The sequence below is a fragment of the Aethalodelphis obliquidens genome, unplaced genomic scaffold (genome assembly GCF_003676395.1).
Source record: "Aethalodelphis obliquidens isolate GAN/ISIS:26980383/991018 unplaced genomic scaffold, ASM367639v1 scaffold21, whole genome shotgun sequence".
Classification (NCBI taxonomy): domain Eukaryota; kingdom Metazoa; phylum Chordata; class Mammalia; order Artiodactyla; family Delphinidae; genus Aethalodelphis; species Aethalodelphis obliquidens.
The window spans coordinates 3,260,114-3,285,484 of NW_020837965.1; the positions used below are offsets into that span (position 1 = coordinate 3,260,114).

At 42.8% G+C, this 25,371-nt stretch overlaps 1 protein-coding gene across 7 annotated transcripts; it reads right to left on the reverse strand.

Moving 5' to 3' along the window:
- Positions 1-948: 948 nt before the first annotated feature.
- Positions 949-25,354, reverse strand: TMED8 (transmembrane p24 trafficking protein family member 8). 7 transcript variants are annotated; one of them, XM_027120161.1, is made up of 8 exons: positions 25,088-25,174; positions 12,813-12,938; positions 11,640-11,721; positions 6,341-6,529; positions 5,926-6,048; positions 4,040-4,166; positions 3,332-3,637; positions 949-2,075 (listed from the first exon to the last, which is right to left on the reverse strand). In XM_027120161.1, the coding sequence occupies exons 4-8, from the start codon at positions 6,344-6,346 to the stop codon at positions 1,858-1,860; spliced, it is 780 nt and encodes a 259-aa protein (XP_026975962.1). In that variant the 5' UTR covers positions 6,347-6,529; positions 11,640-11,721; positions 12,813-12,938; positions 25,088-25,174; the 3' UTR covers positions 949-1,857. The 7 variants fall into 7 exon arrangements, with proteins under 7 accessions (XP_026975962.1, XP_026975964.1, XP_026975963.1 ...); XM_027120163.1 differs by lacking the exon at positions 6,341-6,529; XM_027120162.1 differs by lacking the exon at positions 6,341-6,529 and having other exon boundaries at positions 5,926-6,055; positions 25,088-25,173.
- Positions 25,355-25,371: the final 17 nt, after the last annotated feature.

The following is a 25,371-nucleotide window of genomic DNA, read 5'->3' on the forward strand; positions in this document are numbered from 1 at the left end:
TGGGGCTTTGCCCCCAGAGGAACAGAAGGTGCGGCTGTATCACCCTTTGTTCATGACGTAGGTGCCACTACAGACCTATTGTGAGAAGCCCTGTTCTTTGAGTTTCTGCTTCTGTGCAGAGGGAAAACTTGGTGTGAGGCACCCACACAAGGAATGAATGAGCTAAAGGAAACATCGTGAAGAAGCTGACTCCTCAGAGCAGGCAAAGGACTTTGAAGTCCTAGAATCACAGGCTGCCTCTGGTTGGCTAGTCAAGTCCTCTGCACAATCTGGGGCAAATGGGCAGATTCCCTCACAATCTAGAATTCCTAACAGGGAGCGCTGGGGTAAGCTGGCGTAATCCATCCATCTGAGAAGGGGCAGACTCCTCCCAAAGCATTACAGGACTGACCTGCAGGAGTGGAACATTATCCCTTCCCCACTTCTCCTGAAATCGCCAGCTTTAACTCCACAGAAGAGGTGCCCTCAATGGCTCAGAGCAGATGGAAGCCTTCTGAGAAACAGACGGAAACTGTCTCAAAGGCAAAATGAAATGTGCTTTAAAAATAAATAAAGTAATAAATAAATCTAATTATTCCTCAAAATCCTAAGGCAGTAACAGGCTTGACACAAGGGATAAGAAAGAAGGAGGTACAGATAATCGCAGTGGTCCCTTCTCTGCCCCCTCCTCCGCTGGGGCCCTGGGCACCCCCCTGCTCTGGTGACACTGGCTGCAGCACCCTGGGCCTCAGGGCCCACAGGGTGGAAAATGCAGTCGCCAGGGACTAAAGAACAAATACACCAGCAGCAACAGTGAAGTTTCATTATCACCTTTCCTGAGAGACTTTGAATACCAAAAGTTTTGAGCCCTCAACGCAAGAAACCTAAATCCAGAAACTCTGGAAATATGACTAGTTCCAAAGCAAAATTTCTAAATAACACTCCTAAAGACCAAAAAAAAAAAAACAGTCGTGGGAAATCTGGAGTGTTGTTTTATTTGTTTTTTTAACATCCTCTCTCAGACTGTACCCCTCCTTCTTCGATTATACAAAAAAAAATAATTTAGTAATACTTGACTTTCAAAAATGTGGGTTCTGACATCAATCCAGTACCTAATTTCTACCCTTTCCCCTTCGACCACCAGTGCATCTTGAAATAGGAAGTGAAAAACTGGAGGCAGTTTTTCTTCCCAGAAGACCTTAGACTACAGTGATCATCATTTTGGATTGCATGGAAGTTCTTGCTGTAATGGCAAAGACACAGACTTAGAAAAGGGAAAAGAGGAGAGAAAGAGGTGGAGTGAAACCACTAGGACTAATAACACCCCTCCAGAGGCAGTGAGGGCTCCCAGCCTGTGCTAGAGACCACAAAGAAACAGCAGGTGGGAATATGGCAGTGGTGAGAGGCTGGACAGAGCTTTCTCCATCCAGGAAACTGGGCTCCTTCATGGACAATGTGCTTTGCTCTCTTCCAGCCCTTTCAAAAAGTGAAGAGAGTGGGTGCCACTAAACACATCTGCAATAAAAGCTCTGGAAGAGAAGAGAACAGCAACTGAAATAATACACCTTGTACCAAAACAAAACTATATTTAAAACGCAACACCCAACTTCCTTTCAGGCTTTTGCCTGATGGTTTCCTCCACAGAGAGATTTTGCTGGAGTCTAAAGCCAGAAGAGCGTGAGTCAGGGACCACGGAACAGGGGCACTATACCACCATCTGCAGAAGCCTGGGTGGGGGAAAAGCTACATGGGGTCAACAGTCAGGCACGCCAGCCAGGGCGTGAGGGTCGGGAGCTCTTGCCTATCCAAAACAAGAGGCCCCAGCTGGCAGCCTGCTCCAGCCAGCAAACACCGCCTGCCCCCTGTCCCAGCGGGCCTTCAGCTGGTGTAGTAGATGTGGAAGTAGAGAGTCTTGTTGCGCAGCAGGGAGTAGGAGTTGTCGAACTTGAGCAGGTAGATGCCCTCGCCAGGGTAGTCGTGGCTGCCGGCCTGCACGTCTCGGTGGCTGTCCCGCCGGTACACGGGCATGACCTCCCCATAGCGGCCCCGCAGGGAGCTCCTGGAGCCTCGCTCCACGTCTCCAGCTGGGACAGGGTCTGCATGAGCAAAAGGCAGAGTGCCTGGATATGAGTTCAGAGACCAAATACGCCTACCTGAGGGTGAAAAGATGGACCAGGTAACCCAGTGGCTTTCACCCAGGGGAGATACTGTTGCCCTCCTATGGGCATTTGGAAATGTCTGGTGGCCTTCGGGCCATCAGAGTGACCAGTGGGTGATACGGGCATTTAGTGCTCAAGGGTCCAGGAGTGCTAAATATAGGGATAGTACCTTCTCAACAAAGCAGTGTCTCACCCCAAATGCCAATAGTATCTGCACTGAGAAACAGTGATTTAGCCTTATAGAGCCTTCCTAGCTCCAAGAGTATCTGGAAATTTCCAAGGGGGAGAAAAACATACTTAGAAGGGAAAATTCTGACATCTTTTCATCCAACAGGTAAAAGAACTAGCTAAAGGAGGTAGGAAATGTGGAAAAGTGCTGAAATGCTGAAAGTGCTATATGGAGTGACCCCGAACTCCTACTGGTCCCCCGGAAGGGCAGCAAATAAGATCTGAGGTTCTCCTCCTTCCTGAACACATGCAGATTTCCCTGCAGACTTGCTTTTCCATGAAGAAGCAAGTTAAGGGAATGACTTAATGACTTAATCTTTCCCGTAAGATTATACGGGAAAATAAAGGAATAAGGCTAATGCTTAGAACCTACTCTTATACTACAAAACAAACAAACAGAAAAAAGCGGCTTCAGGGCCATGTGAGCAGGCGCCGCAAGTAACGGCTGGAACAGAACACAGAGACTATTTTTAAAACTGCTCTTGTCAACCAGCTGTGACAGTTTGGAGGGCGGAGAGAATGGGTACATTAAGCAAATTGTAATCACTCAGTTTGGTTCCAGACCAAGAATAAATGTAAATATCCCACAAGTAAGAGAGAAACATAAAATAATCTCAGATTTATACATGTGATCTGAAAAACACTGCCCATACGTACACCAGCACGGATCCACCCCTTTTCCTGCCCCCAAACTATCCCTGTCCCCAAGGAGATCTTGGGGGACATGGCTAGGTACTGATTAAAAAGAAAAGAAGCTTTCCACTAAGGCATCAAAGCCACCCCACCAGAATGTTCTTTGAGGGTCTGACTTTGACCTGCATCACTCAACTTAGCTTGCCATGCTGAAAGGGATTCTTCACCTGCATTCTCAGGAAGAGGACGACTGGTACAACACAGGAAGTGATCGCTGCAAATTAGGTTGAGACAGAAAAGGAAACTGCAGATTATGTTAAAATTAAATTTACCTTCAATCTCCTCCTCTTCCTCCTCATCTTCATCCTCATCCTCACTGGAATCACTGACCTGCACCGTTATGTCAGTGCTGGTTACAGGGGTCCAGTCAAAGTAAACTCCAAAGCCAATGTCGTAGTCATCGGTCGCAAACTCCCAGCAGACACGCTTCCCCTCTGGGTGGGTAGGTACCCGGATGGTCACCACCTCACCCCGCTTCACCACCAGACGGCTGTTCTTCTCTTTGCCCAGCTTGCTTTTGAATTCCTTCATCTTGGCAAAGGTCCAGATGCACGGAGGTGCTATCAGAGGCGGGGAGACTGAAAGGACAGGCAGCTCACCACCGAGAAAGAGACCCGGAGGAAATGCTGCCACACCCGGCATTTTGCTTAGGGAGGTTGCCATAGTCGAAGACATTCTTCCTACTGGCTTCCCTGACTTCTTTTCACAAGGAAGGAGAGAGCACTGCCCTGAGGTGTGTCAGCTACTCAGCTTAAGAAATAGGTCTCTTTACGTACCATATATATACCTGGTACTCTATCCAGAATGTAATATTCAGATACTAGCTGTTTTTCCTCTTTTGTAATATAATCACCTATGTAATCCTATGCTTTCTCCTTACTTTCTTTCTTTCCTTCCATCTGTCTGCCTGCCTTTCTTTAAGTACCCACTGGGAACCAAAAAAAAAAAAAAAACACCTTCCACACCCCCAAAGGTCTCACCTCTCCTGTGGTCCCCCAGAAGGTCTGCAGATTCCAAATCAGCTGAAAGAATATCTACAGCTCCTGTGTGCTCAGACTGGATCATAACGATGTCCCCAGACCTTGGCAGACCATGGTACTTGGCCATCTGCACAAGAGAACTCTGGTTACAGGACATATATAAAGGCAGATTCCAATTAGCCTCTTTCCACCTGAAGGCTTCCTCCCCTGCCCTATTACCTCCACTCTCCCAACTCACAGTCTGAGTGCTAGTCAACATTCCTGCTCTCTCCTCCAGCCACAGGTTGCTAATAAATTCTACCCACTTTTTTTAATGCCATCAACATGTTCCCCAGTTTAAAGCTTCTTTCTTGTTCTCTCCTGCTTTTTGCAACTTTCCCACTTCAGACCCTTCATAAAATCCTTGCCCAAGATCACCCTCAAAATTTGCTACTGACTTTTCCATCGACAGCATTTCTGGGCGCAGCGTTTCTGGGCCATGCCTGCACAGTCTCTCCCTTCAGCTCCTCTCAGGACAGCTCTTGCATCTGGGCTTTAGCTCAACCTTCACTCGGCCACACATCCTCCTGCTACAATTTCCATCCACAGGTTACTTCCAGGTCACTGTCAATCAGTTCACCAAAGTACTGCAGAGAGAGAATCTGGCTCCTACTCTCTGGCTGTCTCTGTCTCTCTCTCTCACCCATGGCACACCTTGGATGTCTCACCCTATAGGTTGTCTCATTCACTAACAATGTTGTATAAATAATCACAATCTCACCTTAGACCAGCCCCAGGATTTGCATTTAAACAGTATATTTGCTGCCTGACATCTAACTTGCATGTAAGTGCAAATATCACCCAATACTCACAAAGCCCTCACTGACCCATGGCAGGAGCCTGCAGTCTCTCCCTAGTGGGTTTCACTTCAAACCACTCAGATTACCATTCCCCTATTTCATGCTATTATGACTTAATTTCCTGCCCCTTCTCCAAGCAGTTGACAAGCAACTCAAGAAGAAATGTACTACTACTTTACACCCTACTGCCAACACGGAAGAGCACATCAGTGAGACAGCAGTCCAGTTAAGGAATCAGACTTATATTTGCAATAAATGAATGAATGAATAAATGAATGCTGTAATCCTCCCAGACTATTTTCTCATAATATCTGTTTCTGAAGAGTTAAGTTCTTCAGCTCTTATTTCCAATGTTAAATGAGGTAAATCAGACTTTGACTAACTTGCTTGAATGAGTCCTTCCTCTTACAGAAGGTTAAACAAAAGATTTAGTTTGCAACTTATTAGTTGCATAGACTTGGTAAAGTCACTAACAGCTCTGAGCCTCAGTTTCCTCATCTTTAAATTGGGGACATAATGGTACCTTATCTCACAGGGTTGTTCTCAGGAGTAAATGACGTATTATGGATAAAAATGCTTTGTAAACTCTAAAGCATCATACAAATGTAACTATAATGTTCGGCATTGTCTTTACTGACACCATTTGTTATTCTAATATATATGTTAATAATGGTATGAACAACCCATCCCTCCATGGCAGGGAGACCACTACTACTGGTACCATTTCTATGGAATCTTTACCATAAATACCGAGTAGATCTACCACAAGAAAACTGAGACTAACACATAATCCAATGGTTGAAGTTTCCTCACATCAAGTGGATTTTAGACAACATGGGAACATTCATTATAACACTTCATTATTTGAATAGATGCTTACTGGGTCCTAGTACAGTGATGGGCCCTGGGGAGGATACACATGATCATTCCCCAAATAATTAAACCTGAGATGACAGTGCTTTCTAATTCCAACCCACCCAAATGCATCTGAATTCTGTTGTCACAAACTAGTGCTTTTCAGAGAGAGAGTAAGAATGTGCGCCCTACCTTGCTGAGGACCTGGGCCTGGTCTGCAGACAGCAATTCCTGTTCCACCGAGGCCTGTGCCTCCATGGCACTGGCTGCCTTCTGCTGATCTTCTGTGGCATCCTCCCTCACCGGAGATACCATCTGTGGCCTCCCAGAGAAAGAGAGCATGTCAGTTCAAGGACTCTTTTTTTTTTTCCCTGGCCACACCGTGCGGCTTGTGAGATCTTAGTTCCCTTGTGGGATCTTAGTTCCCCAACCAGGGACTGAACCGGGGCCCTGGGCAGTGACAGCGTGGAGTCCTAACCACTGGACCGCCAGGGAATTCCCCTCAAGGACTCTTTTCAAAGGCACAATGGTCCTGGAGAAACTCAGAAAGAAAAACAACCTTCAAAGGGTACCCCCAACCCCTGTTTCCTCTGGCATTTGGGCCCACCGTCATTTCAGCTGACCACTGCCCAGGGCTGAAATGGCCTACAATGAAGCAGTGACAGCATGTGAGGGCTCAGGACTGACAACACCACATCCCAGGCTCCGAGAACCACGGTAAACACACAGCTCAGTCATCTGAGATAGACCGCAGGTCTGGTTTTTATTCCTCAGTCTGGGACCGATGCCATTTGCTCTGCACAGAATTTCAACAAAAGAAGAGTTAGAATCCCAGGTCTGTTCCACACATAAAGCTGCTGTTAGAAGCAAAGGGAGGAGGCCTCGCCTAAGGCAGAAGCTGATCACAAAACAAAGGAAGTACAGACTGATTAGCAAGGCAACCCTCTCCGCCTTATCCCAGGAGCATTCAGCGTTTCCATTCACACCCTATCACTGATATCCATAGCACACCCAGTTCACTTTTTTAAGCACGTTAATCTACTATCCCAATAACTTAAAACACAACTATTGGGACGTCCCTGGTGGCGCAGTGGTTAAGAATCCGCCTGCCAATGCAGGGGACACGGGTTCAAGCCCTGGTCCGGGAAGATCCCACATGCCATGGAGCAACTAAGCCCATGCGCCACAACTATTGATCCCACGTGCCACCAACTACTAAAGCCCGCGCACCTACCCGTTCGCCGCAGCTAGAGAAAGCCCGCATGCAGCAACAAAGACCCAACGCAGCCAAAAATAAAATTAAAAAAAAGAAAACCACTATTCCAATAGCTGATTTTAAAGAAGCAAGGGAATAATTTATGCTCTCTTCCATTTCTTCTGGCTTTGGAGAGACCAGAAAGTGAGTTAAGAGCCGGGGCTGTAGCACAATACCCCAGGCTTCTTGGAAGTCTGTTGCCAACAAAAGGTGGCGTGGAGTCTTTAGACAAGCAGTTATCAAAGTATGGTCCAGGGACCCCTGGCGTCCTTAAGACTCTTTCAGGGGAGTCTGTGAAGTCAAAACCTTTTCATAATAATTCTAAAATATTATTTGCCTTTTTTCATTTTCATCTTCTCAAGAGTTTACAGTGGAGTTTTCCAGAGACTACATGACATATGATATCACAACAGAACGAATGCAGAAGCAGATCTGAGAGTCCAACTGTCTTTTGTTAAGACACACATTAAAGAGATTTACAACATCCCTCTTCTCACTAAATTATTTTTTCTTTGGAAAACAATTGTTTTTCATTAAAGACATGTTATTTATATTAACATGTAATGAGTTCCTTATTATTTTAAATGAATAACTTTTTTAATTTTCTAGTTTTAATTACTAGTAAACATTGTAAGATATAATTCACATAAACAAAAATTCTTTAAGGTCCTCAATAAATTTAAGAGTGTAAAGTTTTGAGAACTGCTGCTTTAGGGTATCGTCCATTTCCTCAGACAGGCTGAGCAAACAACTGGGAAACAGCACTACGAACTGCACGGGGAAACAGAGGGCTTATTTTGGAGTTCATTAGTTTCTTTCTTTCTTTCTTTTTTAACATAAACAAGAAAGATCACTCCTAGTTTATAAATTACCTCTTCTTCAGATAAAACAGAGCCATCTTTTGGAATATCTAAGTCACTCCAATTGACCTCAGAACAAACAAGAGGTAGTTACTATGAAAATCAGAGCTGTGGTTGATTATTCTGTGTGAACTGTAAATTGGTCTAGGCTGTGAGCCTATTTTATTCTCTTAAATCCAGAAATTAGAGCCCATTTTGGTTCCTTGGCACTACTTATTATGTCTCCTCCTCTATTAGGAGGTGAGCTTGATGGCAGGGACTGGGTCTCACTCCCTCTAGACTAACAGCTTCCATGGCCAAGCTTGTCACATGGAACCCTGAGGCCCTTTGCACTCTGACCTTATCTCCTAGAATGACCTCCTCTTGCCTTGCCCAGTCCACGCCAGTCACAATGGCCTGTTGAATCTCTGAGAGTCCTCGAGCACCTCAAGCACTCCCCCACTGAGGGTCTGGGGGCCTGCTATGGCCTCAGCCTAGAATACTCTTCCCCCAGTTACTCAGGGCTTCCTTCCATCCTTCAGGTTTCTGCTCAGCCATCACTTTGGGAGAGGCTTCCCCTCCCTGGCTCATCACTCTTTACACCCTGTTCATTTTTCTTCACTGCACTGATGACTGCCTGACACATTATGCACCATATTTTGTTGACTGCGAGATGCATATTTGTTTTCAGATTTTAATACAACTGAAATACAGGATGTCCTAAAAACTGCCGTGGGCCTGGAGTGACACGGAATCCCTCCTCAGGGGATTTGCATTTGCTTCTGCCAGGGCTTGGGAATGCTACCAACTGAGGTGACTTGAATTATGTTCTGTTTAAGAGTTTTGTTTGGACCACACTGGCAGAGTGAATTTACACAACAGACTTGTGGCTCATATTCTCAGGGGAGGTATTTTTCCCCCCTTACACAGCGCCAAGGTTGAGACATTCAAGTTGCCCTGCTCTCCTTTTCTGTGTGGAGCAATCTCTTTCCTCGTTTCTCTTTTCACTGAAGGTGCAGGCTTTTGCGGGAGGTCTCTTATTAGCCTATCTTGGGCATTCTTTCCTTTCTTGGTGGTATATAAAATAACAGTACATCTTATAGTTGATGACAACATAGATTCTATGAAATACGATGTATACTTTTTTTCCATCTACCTCCCCCACTAGAATATAAGCTACATGAGGCCCGGGATGTGGATTGTCTGTTCATTTGTGGTGTCTTCAGTGCCTAGAACACTGCCAGGTAATAGCAGGCTCTCAATAAATATCTGTTGAATGAATAAATGAATAAGTTAACTTTTGTTTGGGAACAAAAGAGGACTATTCGGAATGTGAGAACACAATAGTTAATCTGACCAGCAGCCTGACCTTACTGTATATGGCAGCTAAAATGTAGTTTCTTCTTTGCCTTTGTGCATGCTACTTTGCACAAATATGGTTCTGCTTATTTAAAAAATATTTTAAACAGGACACGCATAAATTTAATATTCACATTAGCATTTTATGCTCTGAAGAATTAGTGAAAGGTACTTTGGGAAAGATAAATTGCAAATCACTTGATGCAGATGATAAACCATGTAAAGGAAAAACTCTCACTGTAAGCCTTCTGGTTTATGCTAACCCAGAGCAGGGAGGCCATCCCAAAGGGAGGGAGAGATTGGCCAGCCAGCCTCACTAGAAAAGATCAAGAGTCATGCCGTTTCCATTTCTAAAATATACAAAACACAAACACCAGACTTCAGGCGTCATGCATGCTGGATTATTTTTCTTCACGCATCAGATTTTAGAAACAAAACTTGAAATTTTTATCTCCTTTTTTCTAAGAATAGTCTATATTCTTCACTCAAAAAATTTATTTACTCTTAGTATGAAAACATCAGCTCTGTACCAAAAGCCATCTCCCAAGGATCCTTCAAATCAGCATGTGCAGGGACTTCCCTGGTGGTCCAGTGGTTAAGACTCTGCGCTTCCACTGCAGGGGGCAGGGGTTCGATCCCTGGTCAGGGAACTAAGATCCCGCATGCCACGGGCCATGGCCACAAAACAAACAAACAAGAATCAACACGTGCAGAAAAAGCGTGGTGGTAGGAAAACGGAAGGACAGAAGGACACTCTTCTCACAGGATTTGACGAGAACATGAATTATCTCAAATAATCAATGCCTGGAGGAGGCTATGTCTTCTAAAAGTATCCTTATATGTAATAACCTAGTAGCTCTAAGCATAGAACTCAAAACCCTTCTGTTGCTACTTATGAGAAATAAGCTGTAGAGTAAACAAAACTAAAGCTGTGTGAACTTGGGAAAATTATTAAATTCACTGTTTCATTTTCCTCATCTTAAAGAAAATACTTTATTCGGTTTGTTACGAGGATTAACTGAGATAATACATTTTAACACCTAGTACAGTATTGAACGAACAGAAATATTTGATAAAAAGTAACTATTTTATTATCATTATTACAAAGAGGCATTCAATAAAGGGTGGCTATTATATTATTATCACAAACTGTATTAAAATTATATTAATTATTATTATTTTCCATTGTCTGAATTCTGGGGGAAAAAGTTTTATTTCATATACAAAGGTAAGAAGAGAGAATTTCCACTTAAGAAATAACATTTTAAATATATCATGGGACTTCCCTGGTGGTCCACTGGTTAAGACTCCACGCTTCCACAGCAGAGGGCACAGGTTCGATCCCTAGTCAGGGAATTAAGATACTGCATGCCGTGTGGCATCGCCAAAAGAAAAAGAAATCTTAACATACCCCCACCCCCAGCAATCAACTTTGGGTGGGGCATGGAGACCACAGGTTCTACTGGACGGTACTGCACCATGAGCTGATCAGTTGGACTATAATATTCACTAGCTCAGCATTCTCCAAAATAAGTTTTTCATTAATTATTCCATTAATGTTTTGTGGCTTCCACTTATTCTAGGGCACAGTACTACTATTCCCTTTCTGCTATATACTCTGATATCAGTGATGGCAGGAGGATGAGATGGGTGGAGAGGGAAATTAAGAATGACAACCTGAAGATCATCATCGTGGCTGCAACACTGTGTTTGTGTGTGTGTGCATTTTATGGGTAAAAACCAAACACATGTTCTCTTGAAAGTCCATCTGTGGACACTCTTTTTCTTTCTTTTTTTTTTTTCTGGGCTGCGTCGGGTCTTCGCTGCCGTGCGCTGGCTTTCTCTAGTCGCGGCAAGCAGGGGCCACTCTTCGTTGCGGTGCGCGGGCTTCTCATCGCGGTGGCTTCTCTTGTTGCAGAGCACAGGCTCTAGGCGCGTGGGCTTCAGTAGTTACAGCATGCGGACTCAGTAGGTGCAGCACACGGGCCCTAGAGTGTATGGCCTTCAGTTGTGGTGTGTGTGCGGGCTCAGTAGCTGTGGCACACGGGCTTAGTTGCTCCACGGCATGTGCGATCTTCCCGGACCAGGGATCGAACCCATGTCCCCTGCATTGGCAGGCAGATTCTTAACCACTGTGCCACCAGGGAAGTCCCTGGGATCCATTTCTAATGTTTTAACATTTTAACCTGGTCTTCAAGAGGAGATAAATGAAGACACTACACTATTTGTTACAGTTCTATTCTCTGAGAGTTAAAGAAAATTTTATAACCTGAAATAGACCTGCATTCCCCCTAAACACACTTAAGGATTGATTAATTAATGACAAAACACTCCATACTCTTCACTTCATCTTGTCTTCCCCCTTAAAGTCACTGTTTACTTCTTTCATCAATTACTATCTCAGAAGATAAAACTCCGAGAAGCATTATATCCCAAGTAGTTGCTGTCCCTACCTGTAGGATGAGGAATGGGGTTCCGGATCAGAGGCAGAAGCTGCTAGAGAGGTGACCTTGGTGACTTCTAGATCTTCATTCTCTAGAAAATCATGGGAAGAAAAATTCAATACCGGAGAAGGAACACAATCATAATTATCTTGTATCTTTTTAAAAAATCTGGCAGTTTCAACCAACTTTCTCTTTCTAAAAATAATCTAGGCACAAACTTTATACTCTGGGAGCCCCAGTACATAAATTATTCAAGTCATCACGTCCAAGTATTCTCAGACCATTATAACCTACTCATAAAAAAAATGTCATTTTCCAAAACAAGTCCCCACAGAATTCATCCTAATTCAAGGATCACATTTCACAGAAAGCAAATGGTTAAACTAGGCAGAACGTAAAGGACAGAATGGAATGTAGAATGAAATGAACTGGAATTCAGTGCTAAAGTAGAGAGTGCCACCTCTACATTCGATCAGCTCACATCACTGTATCCAGGGTCAGGTAAAGGATTTTTGTAATTTCATTCATTTACTCACTCACTCATTCACCAATGACTTACTGAATAACTGCTCAGCATCGTCAAGGAATATACAGGTGAAATGTACAATGAAGACCAGTTTCCCAGGCTCACAACAAGCCTGTGACTGGTATTATCATTGCCATTTTGCAGGTAAGGAAACTAAGGCATAGAGATAGGATGCACATCCAGGCAATTATGCTCTTAACCATTAGGTGTTACTAAGTTTCATGGTGTATTCATGTAGCCTTTCCTGTGAGCACTCAGAAAAGCATATGGTTTAGTGTGTTTAGATAACCCCTGGTGAACCTCCTCTAGTTAAGACAGCAAAAAAACTGAAGCCCAAAGTTCACTTCTCAATATAAAATATAACTTACTGATGTAAACCTCAAACACTGAAAATTTCAGAATTTGGTAGCAACATAAAAGTATAAAAGGTAAATATTTGTGATTCAACTTTAGTCTCATTTTTTTTTGTATGTGAATAGGATCTATTTTCTTTTTGTCAACTCACATTCTCATAGGTAGAAAGACCTTACAGCTTATGCTACCTGATTTTCCTCTTGTGAGATAATAGAAAATACATATATTAGTTTCTGCCCCCAGTTCCTGGCACAGAACTAAAACCTTTATAATTCCCTAAGTGATTAGAGCACTATGAGTACCTTTTGTTCTAATATTTGGTCTTTGATTTGGTTCCTGCCACAGAGTTCCTTAATTCCATGGAATTTCCTGGGTGATAACAATGTCTCTTGTTCTAATGAGGTACCTCTTGGGCCCCTACATGGGGGCTGGTAAAGAAAGAGACAAAGCCATGATTAGAAGCTTGGGATTTTCAACCCCACCATCCTTTCTCCAGAGAGGGGAGAAGGGCTGGAAATGGAGTTAATGACTGATCACACCTACATGATGAAGCCTTCATAAAAATCCCAAAAGTACTGGATTTGGAGAGCGGCCAGCTCAGTGAACACATCTCTATAGCAGGAGGGTGACCCACCCCAACTCTGTGGGGACAGAAGCTCCTTCACTTGGGACCCTCCTAGACCTCGCCCTCTGTATCTGACTGTTCATCTGTAACCCTACCATATCTTTTAATAAACTGGTAAACGTAAGTGTTTCCTTGAGTCCTCTGAGCTGTTCTGGCATTTAATCAAACCCAAGGGGGAGGAAGTCATGGGAACTACCAATTTGTAGTCAAGTCTGACAGAAGTTGTGGGTAACCTGGGCAACTACTACTGGCAATTGGCATCTGAAGTGGGATGGGAGCAATCTTGTAGGATTGAGCCCTTAACCAGTGGGATCTGACACTATCTCCAGGTAGATGGTGTTTAGAATTGAGTTAAATTGTAGGACACCCAGCTGGTGTTGCAGAGTTGCTTGGTGTGGGGAAAAAACTCCACACATCTGGTGTCAGAAGTGTTGAGAATGTGGCTGTGTGACAGAGTAAAGGAGAAACACAGGAGGACTGAGGTTTTCTTTACACCTCTCAACAAAGGAACTGAGTCTAAGACAAAAGTCAGACGTTCCCCAGGGTCCCCTAGTCTGTGAAGAGGCCCTTTTCACCAAGAGATAATGAGAATAAAAAGTTCTTCCCTATGTTGACCTAAGTAAAATTCGCTTCCTAATAAATTCTGCTCTTTGATCAATACTCCCCACAATATCCTTTCAAATATTTACAGCCTGCTATCACATTTCCTGCAAGTTCCTTCCCAGGCCGACCATCTCCAGTTCTCTCCATCATCTCTTTGTTCCATTTCAAGAAAAGAGCTAAAATGGACAACTTTTTCAGATGAGTCCTAAACCATGCAGAGTACATGGAGACAATCATCTCTTAATAAGGACACAGTATTTCTTGACGTAAGACATTAACTGGGCACTAGATTTTTTTAACTGCAAACTTACCCCATTGGCCTAAATAAGTCAATCAAGATCTCCAAGGGCTTATAAAAATAAACTTATTCCAAGCTCAGTCTCTCCTATGCTCTATTTTTGAAACAGATTTTTGGAACATAACTGACTTCTTAACTTAAACGCAGGACTTCATGTATCCGTATTACTGATTTTAAATTAGGTTTTTGAAATGACACAAGTACATGCTTTGCGCATTGTAGAACAAATTAAATACAGATAAGAAAACATTCCTTATTTACCCTTCCAGACTTTAATATACAAATAATCCATTATTCAGTGTAGAAAAATCAGGAAATACAGACAAGAAATAAACAAAACAACCAAACACAATCCCACTAGCCCAAAATAACTACTGTTAACATTTTGGTGCATATCCTCTCAGAAATATATTTATACATATACATACACATATATGTGCATATTTATATGTATTACACATATAGATAAATGTATACATATAGACATCTATATATTTATATATTTTCCCCCCCTATCCCCAGCAATCAACTTTGGGTGGGGCATGGAGACCACAGTTTCTACTGGACAATACTGTACAATGAGTTGATCAGTTGGACTACAATACGTACTAGCTCAGGTATGAATACAGCTTTTCATTAATTATTCCATTAATGTTTCATAGTTTCTACTCATTCTAAGGCTCAGTACAAATATAAATGTATATATAATATTTATATATGTATTATATAAATATTTATATAAAAATTCTATTTATATACCTATATTTCCGAAAGGACATGTACCTAATATTATTGAACATTATTCATGAAAATTTTTCAGGGTCAATAAAAATGGGACTAGGGCTTCCCTGGTGGCGCAGTGGTTGAGAGTCCGCCTGCCGATGCAGGGGACACGGGTTCGTGCCCCGGTCCAGGAGGATCCCACATGCCGCGGAGCGGCTGGGCCCGTGAACCATGGCCGCTAAGCCTGCGCGTCCGGAGCCTGTGCTCCGCAACGGGAGAGGCCACAGCAGTGAGAGAACCGCGTACTGAAAAAAAAAAAAAAAAAAAAAAAGGGACTAAAAAAATAATTTAAAATGGCAGCATATTACCCCATAGGCTGTACCATAATTTCTTTAACCAATCCCCAAGCCCCTATTGTTAGAGCTAGACTCTGTTTCAAATCTTTCCCTGTTATAGACAATTATGTTATATTAGAGATGTCTACAATCCTCTCTTAAGAACTTTGCCTGTCCACAGCCTTGAAGGGGCAGTCCTGTGACCAGGGAACACTATGTTGGCTATTGGTTTTGGGTGAACATCTGCCCCACAGTTTCCAATTCTCTTCCCCCGAGTCTGGGGTTGGTACCAGAGCCCAAAACAAACTGTGAAGAGCCTCAGTCGGGTCAGGGATGAGGCTACCTTTTGGAAGAAGCCTTTGCATGCCATGCAAAAGCAGATGACTAAGCAGAGGAGACAACTGTCAGAGACAGAAAATAATGCATTCAAGCAAAAAGAAACAAGGCGTGGTGGGGTCCAGGCAGCTGGTGTCAGGTGAACCCGGATTAGGGACAACCAAAGGAAGCTGCACCTTGGCCTCCTCTGAGCCAAAAGCTGAGCCCTGGATTGTCATTTTATTATTTATAGGAGTTCTGGATACAAATTTTTGTCAATTGTATGTTATAAATACCTGCTTCCACTCTGTGATTTACCTTTTCACTCTTCTAATGGTGTCTGTCCTTTGATGAACCAAAGTTCTTAATTTTAATGTAGTCAAAATTTATCAATCTTTTCCTTTATTAGTCTTTGTGTGTCCTGTTTAAGATGTCTTTCCCTACACTGAGATCAAGAAAATATTCTCCTTTATTATTATTGTCTAGGAGCTTATTGTATTTTTTTTCACATTTTGATCTACAGTCCAACTAGAGTTGATTTTTTGTGTTTATGGTGTGTGAGATAAGGATCAAGGTTTTTTTCTTTTCCTTCTTTCTCTTAGGATATTCAATTTTACCAGCAATATTTACCATTCTTGCCCCACTACTCTAAAGTACAATCTTTGTTGCAAATGAAAGGTTTTGTTTCTAGGCTCTTATTTCTATTCCTAGGGCTTAACTGGGCTATTCTGTAAAAGCCTTAAAATAAGTCTTGATTGTAAATCAACTATAATTCAATAAAACTTTTTTTAAAAAGTCTCGATACCTGATAGACCAAATCTTCCCATCTTGTTGTTCTTACTTGAGTGTCTTTGGTATTGGCCTTTCATTTCTCTATATATTTTAGAACCAGCTTGTCAAACTCCACCCAAAAGGCCCACCAAAACCTTCTAGGAAATTTATTGGGATTGTATTTTATCTATAAATCAAGTTGGGGAGAACTGACATCTTTACAATACTGAGTCTTCCAAACTAAGAATGTGGTAGACCCTTCCATTTACTTATTCTTTAATTTCTCTCAATAATAATGTATTATAATCTTCTGCATAAAGTTTTTGCATATATTTTGTGAGATTTGTTTCTAGGTATTTGAAGTTTCTTTATTCTATAGTAAATTACATATATATATATATATATATACACATATATATTTAACTTCTTTGCTAGTATACATGAATGCAATGGAATTTTGCATATTGACCTATATCCAACAATCTGGACAAATTTATTAATTTCAATAAATTATCTATAGATTCTTTTGGATTTCCATGTACACAATCATCATCTGCAAGTAACAGACTGAATAGGATTCCTTTATAATCCTCATATATTTTATTTTTCTTGCCTGACTGTTCTAGCTCGAATATCCAGTAAAATGATGAAAAGCAAGTGGTGAGAGTGGACAACCTTGTCCTATTCCTAATCTCAAAAGGAAAACTTTCAAATTTCCCCATTAAATTTGATGCTGCTTGTAGGGACTTTGTAGATATGCTTTATCCAATTAAGAAAGTTTCCTTTTATTCCTCGTTTGCTAAGTTTTGAATCATAAGTAGAGGCTGAATTTTACCACTTTTTTCTGCTTCTACTAGACTGATAATTTTTATCCTCTACTGTATTAAAATGGTGATTATACAGCCGACTTTTTTTAAAAAAATGTTAAAGCAACTTTTCATTCCTAGAACAACCCAACTTGGTCATATATATTGCTGGATTCAGTCTGTTAATCTTTTGCTAATGACTTTTTGCATCTGTGTTAATGAGGGAGATTAAACTGCAATTTTCTTTTCATCTGGGATCATTTTGATTCTGCCTAAAGAATTCAGTTACCTGTAGGTGATAAATCCTGTTTTTGATTGCCTGAAAATATCTTTATTTCACCTTCATTCTTGAAGACTATTTTCACTGAAAAAAATTCTATATTGGTAGTTATTTTCTTTCAGTATTCTAAAGATAATCTAGCTTTCACTGCTCTGTGCATAAGTCAGCTTTCAGTCTAATTACTATTCCTTTGAAGGCAAACTGTAATTTTTTTCTGGCTACTTTTAATATTTTGTCTTTGCTTTGGTTTTATAGAGTTTTAATTTAATGTGTACCTACTGTGGCTTATATACCCCTACCTGGGGTGTACAGGGCTTTGTGAATCTGTAGATTCCATTAGTTTTGGAAAATTCATAGCTATTATCTCATCAAACATTGCTTCTGTCCATTCTTGCTCTCCTTACCTTCTAGGACTCCAATTATACAAATGTTAGACCTTTTTACCATATCCTCTATGTCTCATCTCTTTCCTGAATTTTCCATTGTTGTATTTTTACATATTTTCTTTTGACCTTTCTTCCAGTCCACTGTTCTCTCTTCAGGTCTAATAACTTGTTGTTAAACCTATCAACAGAATTCTTCATTTTCATCTGTATTTTTCAGTTACAGAATTGCTATTTGGTTCTATTTTTATAAATTTCAATTCTCTGCCAAATTTCTCAACTTTCTCTTTTACCTCCTGAACATAATAAATATAATTTTTAATTGAAGTATAGTTGACTTACAATATAATTATTTTTAAGTCTGTATCTGGTAACTCCAAAATCTGATGCTCCTATGGATCTATTTTTACTGTCATTTCTTTTGATTTTTGTTCATATTGTGTCTTTTCATGCATTTGGTCATTTTTGATACATGCCAGAAATTGTTCCAGTAAAACTGTTTGTCAAAATAATTTGAAGACTACAGTGACCCTTCAGAAAAGATTTGCCTTTGCTTCTTCCACATACCTGGGGGCACTAGCACCCTGGGGTTAACTTAATCCAATTTCATGAACTCAGATGTTTCTGAAGCTGAGCTGTAGTCTTTGCAATGGCCTGCTTCTAACTTACCCTTACTTCTAGAACATGGCCTTTCATGGTCCTAACCCAGAGAAAAGGGGGTTAACCAGGGTTCCCCCGACTTGATTAACCCCTGTTGCTTTAGTTCAGAGAAGCACTTCCACAGTCTTGCCATTAAGCCTCCCCACTTAGGAGTTCAGCATATCCTCTCAGAGGAGAAAGGAACCCCAAATTGGACTCTCATCCTTGGACCTCTATCTTTTTTTTTTTTTTTTTTGCAGTACGCGGGCCTCTCACTGTTGTGGCCTCTCCCGTTGCAGAGCACAGGCTCTGTATGCGCAGGCTCAGAGGCCATGGCTCACGGGCCCAGCCGCTCCACGGCATGTGGAATCTTCCCGGACCGGGGCACGAACCCGTGTCCCCTGCATCGGCAGGCGGACTCTCAACCACTGTGCCACCAGGGAAGCCCTGGACCTCTATCTTTATACTTCTGCCCTCACATGGACCATAGCCTAATAATTATTCATTATCTGACTAGCTGACTAGCTTTCCAGAATCTTCAAGCAGATGTTTATATTTTGACAATTATTTCCTAATTGTCCCCAGTGGGAGAAATAATCCCAATTACCTAGTCTAACATTACACAAAACAGAAACCTGCATTGCCTCTACCCTTGTCAGTTTTAAGATACCTTAGTGAATAAAATGGAAACAAAATAGAATTTTTACAAGTCTGCCTTCTTTCTGTCACTGGCGAACAGTATCAGCCTCTGTAAGTAGTGGATCACAGTGAAGACTTCGATAAGGTTGAATTTTTAGACAGAAATGAAAATTAGCACAAGAATAAAGGAAGTCAGTAGTGGATTTAAAGAGTAACATAATAAAATAAGCTGTAAGGATATACTGTACAACACGGGGAACATAGCAAATATTTTATAATAACTATAAACAGTATAACATTTTAAAATTGTGAATCACTATATTGTACACCTGTAATTTATACATTATACATCAACTATACTTCAATTAAAAAAAGAGGGCTTCCCTGGTGGCGCAGTGGTTGAGAGTCCACCTGCCGATGCAGGGGACACGGGTTCGTGCCCCGGTCCGGGAAGATCCCACATGCCGCGGAGCGGCTGGGCCCGTGAGCCATGGCCGCTGAGCCTGCGCGTCCAGAGCCTGTTGCTCCGCAACGGGAGAGGCCACAACAGTGAGAGGCCCGCGTACCGCAAAAACAACAACAGAATTGTATGAAAATCATCCCTAAGGAGATTTACAAACTGTATTTCATAGAAACTTTATCCGAGATAAAAAAAACCCCAGAAGAGGTCAGTTCCTGATGAGCAGAAAGGCAAAAAGAGATACATAGAATGGCTCCAACTTACAATATAAACACAGTGAAGAATCTCATGACATGCTTGTGTGTATTTTTTTCTCAATAGGTAATATATGCACATTATTCAAAATTCAAAAAGCATAAAAGTATACAGTGAAAACTTCCTCCCATCTCAGTCCCTACCTCCAATGTTACTAGGTTTTGGATAGTCTTCCAGAGATATTTTGCATTAAAAAAGTGTGTATGTGTGTATAAAAAGAATATATATATACTTTTTCACACAAATAATGGACATACTAGACATGCTAGCATACACGTTGTTTTTTCTACTTAACATCTCAGAGACCTTTCCATAACTATATATAAAAAAACTTCCTCATTCTTTTCCACAGCTGATTAATATTTCAATGGCTGGATATTCCATAATTTATTTAACCACTTCCCTATTGACATTTATGTCCTTTCTAATCTTTTTTTTTTTTTTTTTTTTTTTTTGCGGTACACGGGCCTCTCACTGTTGTGGCCTCTCCCGTTGCGGAGCAACAGGCTCTGGACGCGCAGGCTCAGCGGCCATGGCTCACGGGCCCAGCCGCTCCGCGGCATGTGGGATCCTCCCGGATCGGGGCACAAACCCGTGTCCCCTGCATCGCCAGGCGGACTCTGAACCACTGCGCCACCAGGGAAGCCCCTTTCTAATCATTTACCATTACAAGCAATGCTATAATAACCTTGTGTCTGTGTCATTAAATAGGTGTGTGATCTATAGGATAAACTCCTGGAAAAAAATGGATCAATGAGGACATATATTGTAATTTTGAAAGATATTGACAAATTGCCCTCCATAGCATTTGTATCAATTTCCACACCCCTCAGCAATACATGAAAGTTTGTGTTTCTGCACACCGTTGCCAACATATAGTGAGATATTGAACTACCCAGCATAGTTACGATTTTCACTTCCCTTATTGTGAGTTAGGTTGAGCATCTTTCATATGTGAAGAGCCACTTCTCATAGCATCTTAACAACTTAATGTATGCAGGGAAAAAAAAGTGAAAAGAGATATTGCTTTTGATTTTTAAGGTTAAATATATTCGCTAAACTATGTAAGAACTACTGGTAAAACAACTTGTAATTGGATTCAGAGAGGCAGGAAGTAAGAAAAGGAGAAAGAAATATATGTTTATTTCCAGAAGTTTAAAGTGTGGAAGATGCAGTCCTGTTTTAAACAGAGAGAAAACAGGGCTTCCCTGGTGGCGCAGTGGTTGAGAGTCCTCCTGCCAACACAGGGGATGCAGGTTTGGGCCCTGGTTCGGGAGGATCCCACATGCAGCAGAGCAACTAGGCCCGAGCTTCACAGCTGCTGGGCCTGCACTCTAGAGCCCGTGAGCCACAACTACTGAGCCCGCGTGCCTAGAGCCCGTGCCCTGCAACAAGAGAAGCCACCGCAATGAGAAGCCCACACACCGCAACAAAGAGTAGCCCGCGCTCGCCCGCCACAACTAGAGAAAGCCCGCGTGCAGCAACAAAGACCCAACGCAGCCAATAAATTAATTAATTTAAAAAAAAAACAGAAACCCAAAAATCACTGGGGTTCTTTGGCATAGACTTCCACTCTTTTGCTCCACCTAATATAGTAACCACCAATTTTTAAATTTTAATTGAAATCGAAATAGCCACATATAAGCAACATTTCCATCACTGCAGAAAGACTTATTGCACTGCTCTAAGTCCTACATAAGAATAATGAACAAGTTCACCTGACCTGTTTGCAGTCCTTGACGTCTACATGCATCGATAGCTCTCAGGGTCATATATACCAGACCAAGTTCTGCTCACTTCAAGGTCATAACAGATTTTGCCCTTTATTTTCCCCAAAGCTCCCTAAACTTAAAAAACAAACAAACAAAAAAACGATGAAAGAAAGAAAAGCCCTGTTCTTAAGTGATGTAACATATGCCTCAGAGAGTTTCACTATATAAAGAGTGATCTCTCTCTCCTCTTGGGAACTGAAGGACCCCAGGTGCCCCCAAATAAAAGACTATTAAAAACAATTACAGTTCATAAAACAACAAGAACACCATGACCAATGGAGAGCTTAGTTCAGAAGAACATCAACATTTTTCTTACTTTATTACCAAAACCGCAGCTGACAAACACGAAGACCCTCCAAAGGTATTCTTTGCCTAGAATACCTTTAAAAAACAAGTCATGGTTATTCTGGATAATTATAAATTCCTGCTTTGAAGAACAAGACACATTGAAAAAAATCAAAACCCTTAATTCAATAACAACTCCAATCTCATTTCTTATTGCTGAGAGAATGACACAAACCTCTTTTGTTGTTATTGTTGTTTTTGGCTGCGTGGCATGTGCGATCTTATTTCCCCAACCAGGGATCGAACCTGCTCCACTGGCAGTAGAAGCACGGAGTCTTCAACCACCGGACCACCAGGGAAGTCCCCCGAAGCCTCTTTTGATTTCATTCTTAGGCCTCTATTGCTTACTCATTGGATCATTTTCCAGAGGAAGGTGGCAGAAAGATCCAATCAAACAAACTGCTAGTTCCAAGCAGTGTTTTGAGTTTACTCCCAAGCCTATACAGCTCTGAGTTAAGCCAAATGCATGCTTTGCACACCACTTTGGAAACCCAGCTGAACTCTTAACTCATGGTTTCTCAACAGCTGCACTACTGACATCTGGGCCAGATAACTCTTCATTGTGGGGGCAGTTCTGTGCATTGGAGGCTGTTTAGCAGGTTCGCTGGCCTCTACCCACAAGATGTCAGTAACAGCGCTTCCCCTCCTCCCCAACCCAAGTTGTGACAATCAAAATGTCCCCTGGGAGAGGCAAAATCGCTGCTGGTTGAGAACAACTGCTTTCACCTAAAGAGCATTCTTGATATCTCAACCCTAATTCCTCATATTCATTTGATGCTCCTTCAAACCTGTTGAGACTTTGTCTCACAATCCAGCAAATATTTACAGAACCTCTAGGACACATCAAGGACTCTAGGAGAGAAACAGACAAGATAGATTCTGTCCTTACCCTTAAGCTGGTTTCTTGGGGGTACATACATAAAGAATTGTAATAGGGACTTCCCTGGTGGTCCAGTGGTTAGGACTCTGTGCTTCCACTGCAGGGGGCGAGGGTTCAATCCCTGGTCAGGAAACTAAGATCCCACATGCCGCACAGTGTGGCAAGAATTGCAATAAAAGACACCTAATTATATAAAGTTTTGAATGGTCGATTTTTCTTCCTGGGTACTCTCATCTTACCAAACTAAAAACCCCTAGACAGCAAAGACCGTAACCTGCCCTAGAATGCCAATACTTGATTAATGGCCAATAAAAATAAAAATAAACTATTCTGAACTTCATCATAACAAGGTGACAATTTCAGACAGACAGTAAAAACTCCACACCTAACTTGAGCAAATAAGTTAACTTCTCTCAGCTGTAGTTTGTTCTTCCGTAAAATGGGGAGGAAATGACTGTTGACAGGATTAAGTCAGATAATACAAGGAAATCTTTTTCCACATTCTGGCACAGAGTAAGCATTCAATTAATGTAAGCTATCATTACTATTATTTTATTAGCTATTTTATTAGCAACAAATCTTACCTCAAGGGGAAGAGCTTGCTCTGAGCTACAATAACAAACCCCTACATGACATAAAAGAAATCAACACTCACCCTGTTTTCTGAGGGCAAGAAGAAGAAAGTAATCATAAGTATTTCCATCAACATCCTGGGAGGAAAATGTGAATGCAGGAACCAATTACAAGGTTTGGGGGTGGGGGGAGAGACACACTCAGAGACAAACCCACTATCCTCCAATACATTCCTGGACTATTCTTAAGACCTTTCTGTTTAAAATGCTTGGGTATATTTGCCACAAGGATCTAAAGAGGAAGTAAAAAAAAAACACCTTAATTTATAAATATTAACACATGCAAGGGACAGATGTTTATGAGACTTCCTAAGTGTTCATTTGCTTAATCGTTCAGAAAGTATGCTTAAAATTTCTATTGCTATAATGTTAAATACATGCCAGCAATTCTGAATTTACTACAAAGCATAAGAGTTCATAAGAAGGAAAAAAGACAATTGTTAGATATTTTAAAGTAAGAGAATATAAAGTCACATGAAAAAGCTGGGTGATTCAAAGCTTGTGGGTGTGTGTGTTTGACCCAAGCAGCATTAGGAAATGGGAGATATTTAGGATAGAAGTAAAAGACGGGGAAAGTCACCATACCCGGAGATACACATCCAGGAACACCTCCTCTGACAGCACGTGGAGTTTCGGTGAGCAAAAACAGACCTTATTCTCATAACGGATAACACCGGTTTACTGTGTACCGTGGCTTAGGCACCAAGTGCCTCATACATAGTGGTCCATGCAATCCTATAGTGCCCACATTTTACAGATGAGGAAACAAACACAGATGAGTGATTTGCCCAAGTAAATTCAAGATTCACACTCCAACCCAGGCATCATGGTACCACCTCTACCGCTACACTTCATGGTGTCTATTTTAATTTCAGAACTGGAAATTTAATTTTTACTTGCTACCTAGTGAGCCCAGTACTCTCCCCCTACCTACCCTTCCGTATTTCAAATGAGCATCTTTTTAGTTGCATCCCGTGTGGTGATGATAAGGAGGCTCGGAAGGTAAGTGTAATCGCTGGACACTTTCGCCTTCGGACACTGACAATGAGGTAATCCACACGGAGGAACTAGCGTGGGTGGAAGTAAGACAGTCTCCGGAACAAGAGGAGGGTCCCGGAGAATGAGGGAGGGTCGCCAAAGTTCCTATTTCAGCCCCGATTTCCTGCCTTGGCTCTGGCCGCTATGTTCATTCAAAAGACCCCAGAGCCCACCTATTTCCAACTGCGCTTTTCATCTCGCCCACTCTAAAAGGCGGAGAGGATGGATGCGAGGTGAGGCGCGGGGCCCTATATGCAGGCAGGCTACAGCAAACGGGATTCTGGACAGAGGAAGGCGAGGCTGCCTATTCGGATGGGGGCAGAGAGGCGCGTGGAAAGGCTGGGACCTGGGACAGAGGTGAGGATCGGGGTGGGGAGCCAGAAGCAGGGGCAGCAAGGCCGGTGGGGTCGGGGTCGGCAGCCAAGGAGTGATGGGCAGGCGTGCTGAAGGTGAAGAGGCGCCAGGGTCAGAGATGCCCTGTCACTACCATCCGGGCTGTTCTGATAAAGGAAGCGGGGCAGGAACCAAGGCATTTCGAAACAGGAGTAGAAAATAATCTCGAGCGAAGACCAGGCCCGAAGGATGGCGGGGGCGGGAGTCGCGGCCCGGGGGAGCCGGGCCCGGGCAGGAGCGAAGGCAGGGTCTCCGCGCGCGAAGGGGCTGCCCAGGCCGGTCCGCTCCTCCGGGCAGCGCGGGGCAGAGCGCGGCCGAGCCTCGCACCGAGGTGCGGGGTCCCGAGGCCGGCGGCACCCACCCGCCGGCGCCCGGCCTTGCGTACCTGAGGCGGCCGCCTGGCTCCCCTCCACTCCCGGGCCGTCCCCGACGCCGTGCGCCGGCCCTCGGCGGGCTGCGGGGCTCCAGACGCCCGGCCCCTCAGCCGCCCGCCGGTCCGACATCTGCAGCCCGCGTCCGCAGCGCCTCCGCAGCCTGCCGCAAGTGGCTCCGGAAAGAGCCGAAGGCCCAGCGCGCCGGGAAGAGCCGAGCGGAGCCCGCGGGCCGGAAGGGGCAGCGCGTCGGCCCCCGAGCGGTCGCGAGAGCTCTGGCTAGCGGAGGCCTGCGACG

What these genes read in the sequence shown, in the direction of transcription:
- TMED8 (XM_027120158.1), bottom strand. Translation starts at nt 25,205, where the DNA reads ATGTCGGACCGGCGGGCGGCTGAGGGGCCGGGCGTCTGGAGCCCCGCA. An exon ending in TCTGGGGGACCACAGGAGAG is followed by an intron (nt 3,638 to 4,039) that starts GTGAGACCTTTG and finishes CTGTCCTTTCAG; the next exon opens with TCTCCCCGCCTCTGATAGCA. An exon ending in GGAAGAGGAGGAGATTGAAG is followed by an intron (nt 2,076 to 3,331) that starts GTAAATTTAATT and finishes TTGCTCATGCAG; the next exon opens with ACCCTGTCCCAGCTGGAGAC.